Consider the following 12,720-nt stretch of genomic DNA (forward strand, 5'->3'; position numbering starts at 1 on the left):
TGCAGTATTATCATAATGTATCTCACCTGAAGCATTCAGAGCAAAGAGCAAACAGAGAGACACGCAGACAGTCCAGACTCCCATTGTTTCTCACATTGAATACTGCACATCTGAAACAACAATGAAACACATTAAACTTATCTAAATATATGTCTAAATACTATGTTGATGCTATTGTAAATGTTTTAATTGATGTATTATTTTGGTAATACTAACAGAGAGTGTGCTGTATTTGTCTGTTTATCAGTGCAGATGTTTGAGTTTTTATATGGCAGAGGAATGAATGTATTACAATCAACCGTATTACAAAATCCTTATAAGCTGAATCATTTATCAGTGGATCATCAAGGTCACACAAAACACACCCTACACCCAAGATTGCAATCTTAACTTGCATAATGTTGCATGACAATTTAGAAAGTTTTGAAATAGAACTCAAAATATGATTATGAACAGTTAATTTCCATAAAATATAATTGAACAACAGTTCAACCAATTTGTTAAAAATAATAAATAAATAAATAAATGCATTAATTAATAAATAAATAATAATACTGCAAAACAATATAGAGTTACTGGTAAACTGCAGAACACTATGCACTGATTTGGCATCTGAGAGCATTTCATGTTTTTATATGCATCAGTACACAAGCATAAATGTTTAGGAGAAATAGGTTTAGAAAGTTTAGAATTCAATAACAATTCCAAATGAGTTTTGCCTAAGACGCAATGTTTAAAATATACCGGAAATGTGGTGATTCTGACCAACCTAATATCAGAGATGGCTTTAATGTAACTTTGTTTCTGTGGTTTTAGAAGAGTTAAATGTAGATAATGTGTGTGTAATTGAATAGTTTAAGGTGATTGTAGTATTAATACACCTCTCTCTGTAAGGTCCAGCTCTGGTGAGGTAGTATTGTGGAAGAAAGTACACCAACAAAAAAAAACTATAAGCTGTGAAAAATTACAAGGGGAATATGGCATCCTCAAAAACAGTGAATGTGTAACAGACCAGTTGCAGTTGAATGGGAGAATGACAGAGTGAAAGTCACTGTTAATGTTTGCCAGAAGGTATGTGGTTTTTTTGGTGGCGAGTTTCATAATAATTTGCTTTCAACATACGGTACTCGTCTCTTCCCATGTGAACCTCACCTCTACACACAGTCTTTATATATATATGTGTGTGTATATGCTTCTTCTTATTATTATTATTACAATTTAAAATAACAGCCTTCTATTTTAATATACTTTAAAATATAATTTATTACTGTGATCAAAGCTGAATTTTCATTAGCCATACTCCAGTTTTCAGGGTCACATGATCCTTTAGTAATTATTCTAATATGCTGATTTATTATCAATGTTTCAGGATTTTTCAGACTTCAGGCTTATTTGCTGATGCATCAATCCTTCATTCATTTAAGGTGACTTTGATATTAAAGGTAATGTAGGTAATGTTGATTCCAGCAACTGCCCATGTTTTTTTTTTCTTTTTTTCCCCATATGCTGTTTACATAATGTTTTTTCTATGGTTTGGCAATGCCACTTTTGTGAAAATGCTGATACAGCAGATTCATAGTGTCACAGAAATGACAAAAAGCCTGAAACCACTGGTGTTATTTATTCATTTACATTATTTTCTAATTTAATAAAACATTTTTATTGCAAATTATTTTATCAGCATAACACTGACTGAAAAGGCAAATTTAAAAAAATTAACATTAATCTCAGAATTCATACTTGGTTTGTCCAACATTTATTTTAATGACAACAGCTCTCAAGCTGAATGGACTCCACAAGTTTGTGTAAAACCTGATGATCATGTTATCCAGAGTGATCCAAGAGCATACTGTGAAGTGACAAGAAAGTGTGAGAAATTAGTGTACCATGTACATAAAAACATGCACACTCGTGCAATTACAAAATTACACTATGTATAGTGAATAGATGAATAATATGATTTAAAACACAACCACCCCCCCGTGCTTCAGGTAAGACAAACCATTATATTGCATGTTTTTCAGGTCATAGCTGTTATTTTATCATTGTTTTAACACACCTGGGATGCTGTATTGACTAATCAGAAGTCAGAATTTGAATTATCTAATATGTACATGCATTAACTAATCATATCAGAAACCATAACAACCAAAGAGGAGCGGGAAAAGAACAAAGGAAACCATGAAACTAACGAAAACAAACTAAAAGTCATTGATAACAGAAACTAACAGAACATATTTGTGACATAACAAACAGTTCCCATCAAAAGTCCAAACAGATTTTCTGTAGAGGTGGAGACATTTAGACAAAGCTTAAGTTGTATTTACCTTTTTTTTGGTCACATTATGCATCATACCTCGGCTTCAACCCAGATTTGAGGGTTGTTGAAAAACCTGAAGTATCTACATTCAAAGACACACCATCCTGCCCAACAAGCTGTTAAATGGATGTTAGTTAGTTAGTTTATTTATTTATGTATTTATATATTGTAAATGACCTTTAATGAAATTACATAACTTTCATTTACATTACACTGTTACATGTGAAAATAGACAAATTGTTTGAAAAGAAAGACATTTAAGATTTTGCACTATTTCTAGTCAATAATCAAATAAGTTTTTATATTATTATTATTATTTACATTATTAATGCAAACTCATTTGTTTAGATGATCAGATTATTTTGCTGCCATTTAAATTAAAGATGCTCTTTAGTGTCTCTGTGTGTGAGAAAGATAGAATCACACACAAAGAAACAAACATGAGCAAACATACTGCAGTAGAAAGTCAAAATGTTGAGCAGGGTAGGTTTCAAGTCTCAAAAAATTATGCATTATAAATGTGTGCATTTTGTTTAGGACTTTTTTTTTTTTTTGCCTATTATTATATTGTAATCAGATGGCCCCACACTCCTAACTTAAGTCTGACTATAAACGCATAAGCAAAGTACACAACAAAGTATCTCTCTCTCTCTCACACACACACACACACACACACACTATAAAAGGATTCCAAATGATCCATTTTCTCAAGCCATACCTTTGTGAAACAGAGTGAGATTTAAAGTTTCGAACAGCTGAAAAATCTCCCCCTCTGTGTAGTCAGTCACTGACTAATCTTACCCCTAAACACAGAAGGGACAAGCAGGACAGTTATAATATAATGGGATTTCGGCACCACACGTTACATTGTAGCTAAATAAGTTAGCTAAAAATCAATAGAAAAAGTTACTTGACTTGGTTATTTCATAACATTGTGTCAATTGTAATGACTCTAGTGTTATGGATGTTGTCATCTTTGACATTTAATTTAGTCACTGTCACTATGTTTACAGGCATTATTCACACCTATAGCAGGAATGGAAAGGGGTTTTGACTGTAATTATTCATTGGCCTCCATGGAAATCAGGAGAGAGGTGAAGAACATATGTGTATATGGAGCACATATTCACGTGGGCCTGAGGGGCTGTGTTGCAGGTGCCCTTGAGCTCATCAAAACTATAAATTAATTCCTCAAATTTTCACTTCTGTTAAATTGAATGTCAAGCAATGTGAATGTAAAACACTCTGACAGGACATGATAACAGACTCCACTGGAGCCCCTACCAGGGGTATAATATTAGAATAGACATAATATATAATTTATTATTATATCCTGTAATTGTACCCTTTATAATATTATAAAGAATATAATGAAAAAGAGGTGGAGCTTCAGGAAAAGGTGATTAATCGTCAACACGACAAAGACAGCGTCACATCTTGGATTAATTCTTGTGCACAGCTGAATGTCACGGCAAAGGCAAAGGAAACCTAATGCAGAATTTAAATTACAATGGAACCTAATCATACCTAAAACCTTCAGGATGTTCATTTAGGAAATACACATCAGTTGTGGCATGAAACAAAATTATGCACTTTGCTTCACATCCATTAAGGTGCAATTTGTACATGCAATAGCAAATCGGAGATGAAAAGAAAGTAATGGAAAGATGGAAGAGATCCAGTATTTAATGTGAGACATATAGTTTTATCTAAATAACTAGTTTCCTCAAAACATACACATTGAATATTCACTCTGACTAAAATATTTTGGAAACAAATGCAGTTATTTCGAAGTTAAGAGGGATAGTTCACCTAAAATAAAAATTCTGTCATCGTTTACTCAAGTTGTTCCAAACAGTGTATGGATTTCTTTGTTCTGATGAACAGATATTTTAAAGAAAGTGTGTAACCAAACTGATGGTCCCCATTCACTTCCATAGTATTTTTTCCATATGGAAGTTATTGGGGTCCATCAACTGTTTGGTTGCCCATATTTTTCAAAATATCTTCTATGTTCAACAGAAGACAGAAACTACCATAAATGTTATATACCAGTAAAATTAAAAACTCTGAAACACATGGAAGCTTGTTTCCACCATGGGATAAAAAAATTAAAAGGTAATTGCGACTTTCTGTCTTGCAATTCTGAGCTTTTTTCTCACAATTGAGACATTTTTTTTCTTCAGAATTGTGAGACTGACAGACTACGTCAGAATTGCGAGACATAAACTTCCAACTGTAAGAACAAAAGTCAGAATTGTGAAATACATTTTTTTTTATTCCATGGCAGAATAACTGGACAACATGCATACTGATACAAAATAGTGATTGAGAAAAACTTAAATCTTAACTATACAATAAAATGTACTTATACATTTCAAGATTTATAACTGCATATTTGCTTGCGTATGCTTACTAAGCATTATTGCTTGCTCTTTCCCCATAACTCACCCCACACCAGCTGTGAAAATCTGACCTTACCTGGACTAACCAAAGAATGGGTTGGTCATCTTGGGAGGAAGGTCTGATTTTCGCCTTAGTATCTAAAATGTGATACTGTGATTAGGTTTCGCAGTGCATCATGCTCAGTAATGTGAAATGTGGAATCACTGTGTACATGACCCAGTTTATCCTCTTTGGCTCATCAAAGCCTTTGAAGAAACACTGAAAAAGCAAACAGTGTTGAACAGTACATAGATACGGATGTCTTTTATTAACCCCAACATACATTTGTCAGTTAGAAAAGTATGAGATACACATTTCAAGTTACTTCCATGTCTTATCTTGTGCAAACACTAGATGGTGCCAGAGGTCATTTAAAACAATGTTTGAAAACAAAAACCTTAATGCAGAATCAACAAAACAAAAGAAGAGCAATAATAATAATAATAATAATAATAACAACTGCATTTAAAAACTATAAGTGGATTCATTTTTGTCGAATTTATTGATTCCCAGCTTCACATAAACTGGATGTTGAGGCATAAACATCATACATTTCTACAATTCAACAAAAATATAACCAATATTTACAATTATTGTATTAAAAATACAAAACAAAAAAGACAAAAAATAAGAACAAATACATACTCCACCAATTGTCTTTGTAAAAGACGTACAGGTAAAAGTAGTCAAAAAAAGAGAATTTTCACCAGCTAAATGTACACGTCTCACTTGACATCACATATCGAACAGAGTAGCAGAACAGCTACCTACTACTATTTACCTTGTTGTATTTATGCTTGTACAATTTGTGCAACTTATTTTGCAAAACAAGCGACTCATCTTGGCTTGCCAAAACGTGAATATTTACTAAAAAAAAGAAGAAAAAAAAAAGGAAATGGTTGGAAGCAAATGGTCGATATAGTTACTGTTACAAATGTGTTATTAACAACTGTATCCGCAACCATTACAAAAAAATGTGTGGGAGCCAAAAACAAACAAAAACCTACAAACAAACAAACATACAAGCAACTAGAGAAAAAAAACAACCTTGAAGTAGTGATGTTACGGAGTACAGTGGAAAACACTGCAAACTTATTTTTTTCTTCTTTAGTCTATTGTTTCTAACTACTGATCAATGTGATCAGCTTAACTCAGTGATTAAAATGAAAGAATAAAAGTGACGTGCTCCCACCGGTTCAGGTCTGCTCTGACTGCCGGACTTCGGGTGGGTTTGCGTGTTCCCGGCCCACCGGAGTCTCAAAAGCACGTTTCAGTTGAGTTCCTGTGAGTGATCGTGGAAGCTGTTGTGCAGCAGTGGTAGTTAGATCAAGGCCCACTCCAGGAGAAACATGTATGACTTGAGCCCTCTAAAGAAAAACTTAACACAAAAGCCACCATTTTTCACACACCTTCTTAATGATTTCACTTAATGAGAGGAAGGAAGTAGCACCCGAATAAGACGGCCTCATTTGCCTGAGTAGCCTGCAGTCCTCACTTTAACCAACAGGGGCGATTGATGCTGTACCACAGCGATTAGCAACCGCTTCAATTAGCTTTTGAAGCTGGAGCGGCGCTGAACTGATAAAACCCGCCTGCTCACATATAAGTTGAGTGAGTTCAGCTTCTTGTAGCTGAACTGATTCACTTTTAATGGACTGTGGCTCCTCGATTACCAACAGATGCATATTTATTCAGGCTTTTGTTTTTAAATTATGTTTGTTATAGGCCTTTGACCAAACCTGATGTTTCAGTCATACTTTCTTATAGCTCTCAAACCCACTAAAAAGCCAAAAACCAATAAAATCACTCACTAAGGCTTCACTTAGCATTGTTTCCTCTCACAAAACACCTTCCATATTAAATTGGTGTGCTACGTAAGTCAGGTATCAAAGTGAACTCCATTCATAGTCATCCAGTAGAAGAGATGTCCTTCAGGTCGTGCTTCTGCAAATATAATACTGTTATATTGAACCACGCAGATATGAGTGTTGTCGTCAGGAATGATGTGAAAAAGAAGGGTGGTTAATTGTACTCAAGCCTTCTTCGCCATCCAAACTGCATGTCCAGAATCGAGTGACTGAAATGTTGATTGTGTGCATCAGTTTACACCTTAAAAACAGTTAAAAAAGTGCTGTTGGGAACTACTAAACACGTTCATGTGACCTTTAAGCAGAAGGAAAGAGGGAATTGTCTGAAGATAACCGTTAACAGTAGTTTGTTTTTTGTGTGTGAATGTCAAAGCGCCATGTTTGAGTTTCAGTTCAGTTTATTTTTCCATTCTCCAAAGTGCCAAATAAATGATTTTTTTGCTCGCCTCCTTTCTTCACAGTATTTTTTAGCATGCAGGGCATTAAACCCCCCATGATGCATTAAGGCAGGGCAGGGAGATGAATCCATCGAGGAGGGAGAGAGGCAGTGCCGGCAAGATGTAGACTGGGTGGTCTGTCTGTCTGACCTGTGAATGCCCGATATGGGCCATCAGTCAATGCAGCAGTGCAGCCAGTGTCGCCCCCTTTCAAACAGCGGACACCTGTTCATCCTCTGGAGGAAGAAGAGAGAATCACTGTGAACATCATGGACACAATCACCTAAACACAGGCTCTGTTCCAAACCCGAGTGACATGTGAAAGTGAACTGTTATTGATGACATATAATGTGCATTTCTAATTATTGATTGTCTCAGCAGAAACTGCCTTTGGCGTCACAAACTCCACATCTCTTACACTGCATTTGCAGTAAACAGTAGGGATGTAACGATTCACTCAACTCACGATTCATTTCGATTCACGATTTTGATTTCACGATTCGATTCAGTTCACTTTTTTTGTTTTTATGAGATTTAAGACAAATTATAAACAAAATGTGTCCTTTTATTATTGCTTGAAAAAAAATGCTGCACGTTTCTTTGTGAAATTGAAATATAACACTATAATAATATACTAATATAGCACTTGCATATTATTGCTCTTTTGTTGGTTTTGATTGCTTCTATTGTCCTCATTTGTAAGTTGCTTTGGATAAAAGCATCTGCTAAATAAAATGTAAATATAATGTAAATGTAAATAACAAAACTAAATTGAAATTTTAAAACAAACCCCAAATCAAATAAATAAGTAACACAAATAAAATAAATCTCTTCATATAAACAAACTAAGGCTTTGTCTGTGCTCTTTCCTTTTAAAATTAGAGGCAACCACTGCATTTTAATCATGATCCAAACAAAGATGCTGCATACATTCAACATGAGCAGTTTTTAATCTAAATTAGATTGTATAATTTCGAAATTTGAAGCAAAAACAGAATGGTCTGACTTCAGTTTTGTGAAACTATACATAAAAAATATCTGCATGAAACAGAAACAGAAGACGAACTGAATGAGACGCAGATTCACTCTCTGCCAGCAGGTGGAGCTTCAAGCGTTTCCTTGGTTTCCGCTGTAAACAAAGCAGTGCTGCGCTTATGAACTTTAATATGCATTATACAGAGGCAAGATGAAAAGAAAAAAATACCATCTAAACATTTCTAAAGACAAAGTTCCCCTCAGACATACATTCATATAAACTCCTGCCACTAATTGAATCGCGATTTGTTTAGCATCTCAACCGATTTGAATCGTAACATATTTGAATCGATTTTCAACCGGCTCGCGGTTAACGTTAATCGTTACATCCCTAGTAAACAGATGCAAGTGCAGTTCTGTGCATATTAAATTTTGGTAGTAATAGCAAAAGGACCAAAACTGGAATAAAACGTGTATTATCTTCTACTGAACTGCTACCTAGCAAACAGTTGCCACTAGTATTGTAACTACAGGAATACTCATATTGATGGTGCAAGCACACCACTGATTGGAACCAAATAATGCAATGCTAAAAAAATTTATTACCAACATGGCAGGTAGACTGGAAATGGAGCTCAAATTACGCTAACAAACATAGTGTGAAAACGGCATCCTAACTGAAATAGTGGCTGATCTGAAATGCTTCACAGGCAGCAATGTTTACGTCATTCACAAGTGACTCCACTAACCATAACTGTTAAAAAGTAAATTTTTAATAAGATGGAAATAGTTTTCAGTAGTGAATAAAATAAATAACATAACTATATAAAATGTTATTTTATATGGCGTAGTTTAGCGAAACTATATATATATATATATAGAGAGAGAGAGAGAGAGAGAGAGAGAGATTTATACATACATACAACAGTTCTTTCTGGTTCTCGAATCTGATTGGCTGAGAGCCTTTTCCAGAGGTGCGATATTCTAGTGATAACAGAACTCCAACTTTTTCACCGTTTGTTTCACTCCGCTTGCAGTATTTCTCACATCGAGTGTCATGGCGAACACCCAAATCCACTACAATTTTATAAATAATAAAGAGTTTTAAGAGTTTTTCAGGTGAGAATGTAGTTGTTTATACTTCAAAAATGCGGTTTGATAAAGATAACGTCTATTTGAAAATTTGCTTCAACGTTTTTAGAGATGTGTATATATATCATATATATATATTATTTTATGGGTATATTTTATATTATATATTTTTGGATGCCTAAAAATGCTGTCTAGGGTAGAAAATGCACTGGGAGTTGGAACAAAGTCATAGACATACCACTAAAAATAATAAGGAAATAAAATATGCTCTGGCCTTACCGTACCAAAGACAAACAAGACAGGAAAGACTACTACTGTGAAAATTAATAAAATGACAATTCCCCAATTCAGGATCTTTGTGCTGATAAGTACTAATGCTATTTCATGTGCTGCCTGACAACACAAACATGACTTCAGGCTCTATCATGTGTTCAAGCATTTATTATGGCAGATCTAGTGATTTTCCTGTGAGCACTGATGGGTGAGAGCCAATACACACGGCAGAGCAGGGAGCAATGACTGGGATGTTGCCACGGCGACGGAGGGTAGGCTGTCTCCGTGGTGACACATGCACTGTGTGAGATGTGTTGGTGGTTGGTGATGGTGGACAGGTGAAGGAGCTGTCCTCCTGGCATGCAGAGACCGTGACTGGTGTATGTGAGTGTGAGTGAAGTGCGTGAGTGCGTGAGTGTGGAAGTAACTGGAGTTTGGGATGTTTTACCTTCCTGTTGGGGTGGTGTATGTAACTCATGGCCTGGGGGGAACTGCTGTGTGTGGACCTCTCCTCCTTTGATCTCTGAGTTTGGGAGACAAGCACTCACCCTCCTCTTCCACCTCCTCTGCCTCCTCCTCTTCTCGACCCCAGGGGTCCAGCGATTGGGTGGGTTTTCCTGCAGCTGGGGGCTGCTGGGAGTCAGGGGAATGTGTGACAAGACGGGAGCGCTGCAAGGCGGTGGTGTAGTCCGGGGGTCTCCTGCCTGAGTGAGCTGTGCCCTCGGTTACGTCGATGATGGTCAGTGCGGTGTAGCCCGGCGGAGTTGGCGGAGGGTCCCGGTAACGGCCGTCCTTCCGTGCTGAGGGAGGAGACGGACACCACAGTTCCGTTTAATATCCGTAATGCTTCTCACACACGTGGACGGACACATGCAGACATGCACTAGATCAGGAAGGACCACTTTTGTAGGTAGTTTGTTGTCCTGTTCCACCTTGTAGTGTTCAACATGACAATTAAGTAATTTAAGTGAGGTTGTCTATATCCTTAAGGTTCATGTATTTCTCAACCTGGAGCAGGGTTTCATTTTCAGATGTTAGTTTAATCATTGGGAATGTGTTTTTCCATGCAAAAATCATGACTTCAGCACTTGAAAAATTGAAACACTCAACAAATAGGTTAGGACACATAACTTGCTGTAGTTACTCTTAAAATAGTTACCCAAGAATGAAAATCTTTCTCCCACCACATCTTTCAAGTAAAATAAAACACCAGGCATCAAGTTTGACATCAAAGTGTGATGTACAAACTTGCATGAATAGCCAAAGGCATCATATACGTAAGTTGGGCAACATTTTCTGTGAATAACAGCTTTTTGAAATGTTCCTCAAAGAAAGTTATTTTATGGCTTCATAAAGCTTAGCCCACAGGCTATTTGGACTAATTTTATGATAAGTAACTATGGTTACTATTAAATGTAACTGGAAAAAAAGCTGTGTGATGCTTCTCATTTTTGTGTTATATTAAAATAAGAGCATAAGGCTTTGGATCAACATGAAGGTAAATAGTAAATATCAACAGAATTGTCATTTTTGGGTGAACTATCCCTTTAAACCTGGTTAATGTGGCGACTCTTACTGATCACAGCTTTGGTGTTGCCTGCAGTGATGGGTGAGGGGCGTCGACTGTGCTGTCTGGACTCTTCTGAACCAGTGGAGGTGATGCTGCTGGTCTCTGGGTCTGTGGTCACATCCCTCCCTCCTCTTCGCTTGATGGTCCCCGTGTCACCCTCAGAGTCCTCGCCCCAACATGCTGCAGAGGATGAAGAGGAGCAGGCAGATGCCCAGCTTCCTCTGCTTCCCCAAAGCCCCGCACCCTCTGCAAGTGCTTCCCAGCTACGCCCCTGCTGCATTGTCTGAATGTTGTCATGGGAGCCGCTGGAACATGAAGTCCAGCTGCCACGACCAGAATCAGCAGCATCGAGAGACACCCGGTCGCCCTGGTCCTGGGTGAGCTCCTCTGAGCTGGGGGAAGACAGCACAGTGGCACCCGCATACAGACCCCGGCAGTCCTGCATTGATGAGTAAGACCTGAACAAAGAAAGGGTAGAAGGATCCAGAAGGATTTAATTATAACCCTACATTGCCAGGACTAGGCCATGGTGGTCAACCAATTGTCCAATAAAAGACTTGTCCATTAGTGAGTTTGACAACTTAATATAGAATTGCTCTGAATTGTTCTGGTATCTCCAGTTTGCATAATAAAACACGCTTTATTTTTGACTACCCCACTACAAGTGGTGTACTTTTAACACTATGCCATCATTCAAAATAAATACGTTTCATACTTCTCAAGAACCCTGAATTCATTCTAATGTGCTCCGACTATCTGCTTTTAAACACAAGAACATGTCTTATGTAAATACTGCCTGAGAAACGTCTGAATAGGGTCAGATTAGTGCAAAATCAGCCTAATTACCCCAGGGTTCCTTTAGACTGATTAATTGACTAGTTATTCAGGCAACATTCCAACTAGTTAAAAGAGTAATGCTTACCCCAAGCTGTACTGGTCAGGATCAGCAGTAGCCCTGCGTTCTAGACGGTGGCCACTGCCCTGGCTTTCCCCAGCCATTCCTCCATATCGATGTCTGCGTTCATCTTGCCCCATGTCCAGGGAGGAGGTGCTCACCAGACTGGAGCGTGAGATCTCACTGTGGCCAGAGTCTGACAGGTAGTCACCTGCTCTTCCATACCCTGGCAAGTACACATAACAACATGATCGGAAAACTGTTTATCCTTAATACAGAGCCCTGTAGTACCCCATTCTATAACTGTCTCTTTTCACTTAAATAGGTTTTGTTCCAGTGTGTGTCTTAAAATGCAGTATACTAGATTTTGGAACAGAGTTATTGAATATTTGTGACTTATTGGGTCAGTGTTCAAATTGTATTGCTGCATTTTGTAGATGCAAACAATTGCACAATAGTTATTCATTTAACCAACTAGGGCTGTCGCGGTGAGGGCATTTCCCTTGCGGTAATTTTGAGTGGCTCAATAGCGCGGTATGCGGTATTATCACCATACATATACATATATATATATATATATATATATATACACATATACATATATATATATATATATATATATACACAAAACAAAACATAAAAGCATTAACAAGTTTATTTTCATGTTTTGTACTCTAAAATGCCAGCCTTGTCCAGTCAGGCTGAGTTTGTTGGTGGGGACAGGGGTAGCCGCAGCTTGGAGCAATGGGCGTGCCGAAAGGTATGGGCGTGGCAAAAGGTAGGGGCGTGCCAAAAGGTTTCTCATTGGTGAAAGGAGTTTGACTGTGTTGGCCAATCAGCGGTAA

The 12,720-nt window shown here is 37.2% G+C and overlaps 1 protein-coding gene across 4 annotated transcripts in view; it reads right to left on the reverse strand.

The window, feature by feature from the left end:
* Positions 1-5,005: 5,005 nt before the first annotated feature.
* Positions 5,006-12,720, reverse strand: part of LOC107758567 (rap guanine nucleotide exchange factor 2-like) — a 122,359-nt gene continuing 114,644 nt past the window's right edge. For 3 of the 4 annotated variants that reach the window (XM_016576337.1, XM_016576336.1, XM_016576334.1), the window contains 3 exons: positions 11,903-12,101; positions 10,987-11,438; positions 9,437-10,210 (listed from right to left, as the gene is read on the reverse strand). In XM_016576337.1, coding sequence (XP_016431823.1) covers positions 9,885-10,210; positions 10,987-11,438; positions 11,903-12,101 — 977 coding nt within the window. In that variant the 3' untranslated portion in view covers positions 9,437-9,884. Of the gene's footprint in view, positions 7,307-9,436; positions 10,211-10,986; positions 11,439-11,902; positions 12,102-12,720 lie in introns of those variants that run through there. The other variant, XM_016576335.1, reaches the window with a different exon arrangement.

This window comes from Sinocyclocheilus rhinocerous, unplaced genomic scaffold (genome assembly GCF_001515625.1).
Source record: "Sinocyclocheilus rhinocerous isolate Xijiao unplaced genomic scaffold, SAMN03320098_v1.1 scaffold354, whole genome shotgun sequence".
Taxonomy (NCBI): Eukaryota; Metazoa; Chordata; class Actinopteri; order Cypriniformes; family Cyprinidae; genus Sinocyclocheilus; species Sinocyclocheilus rhinocerous.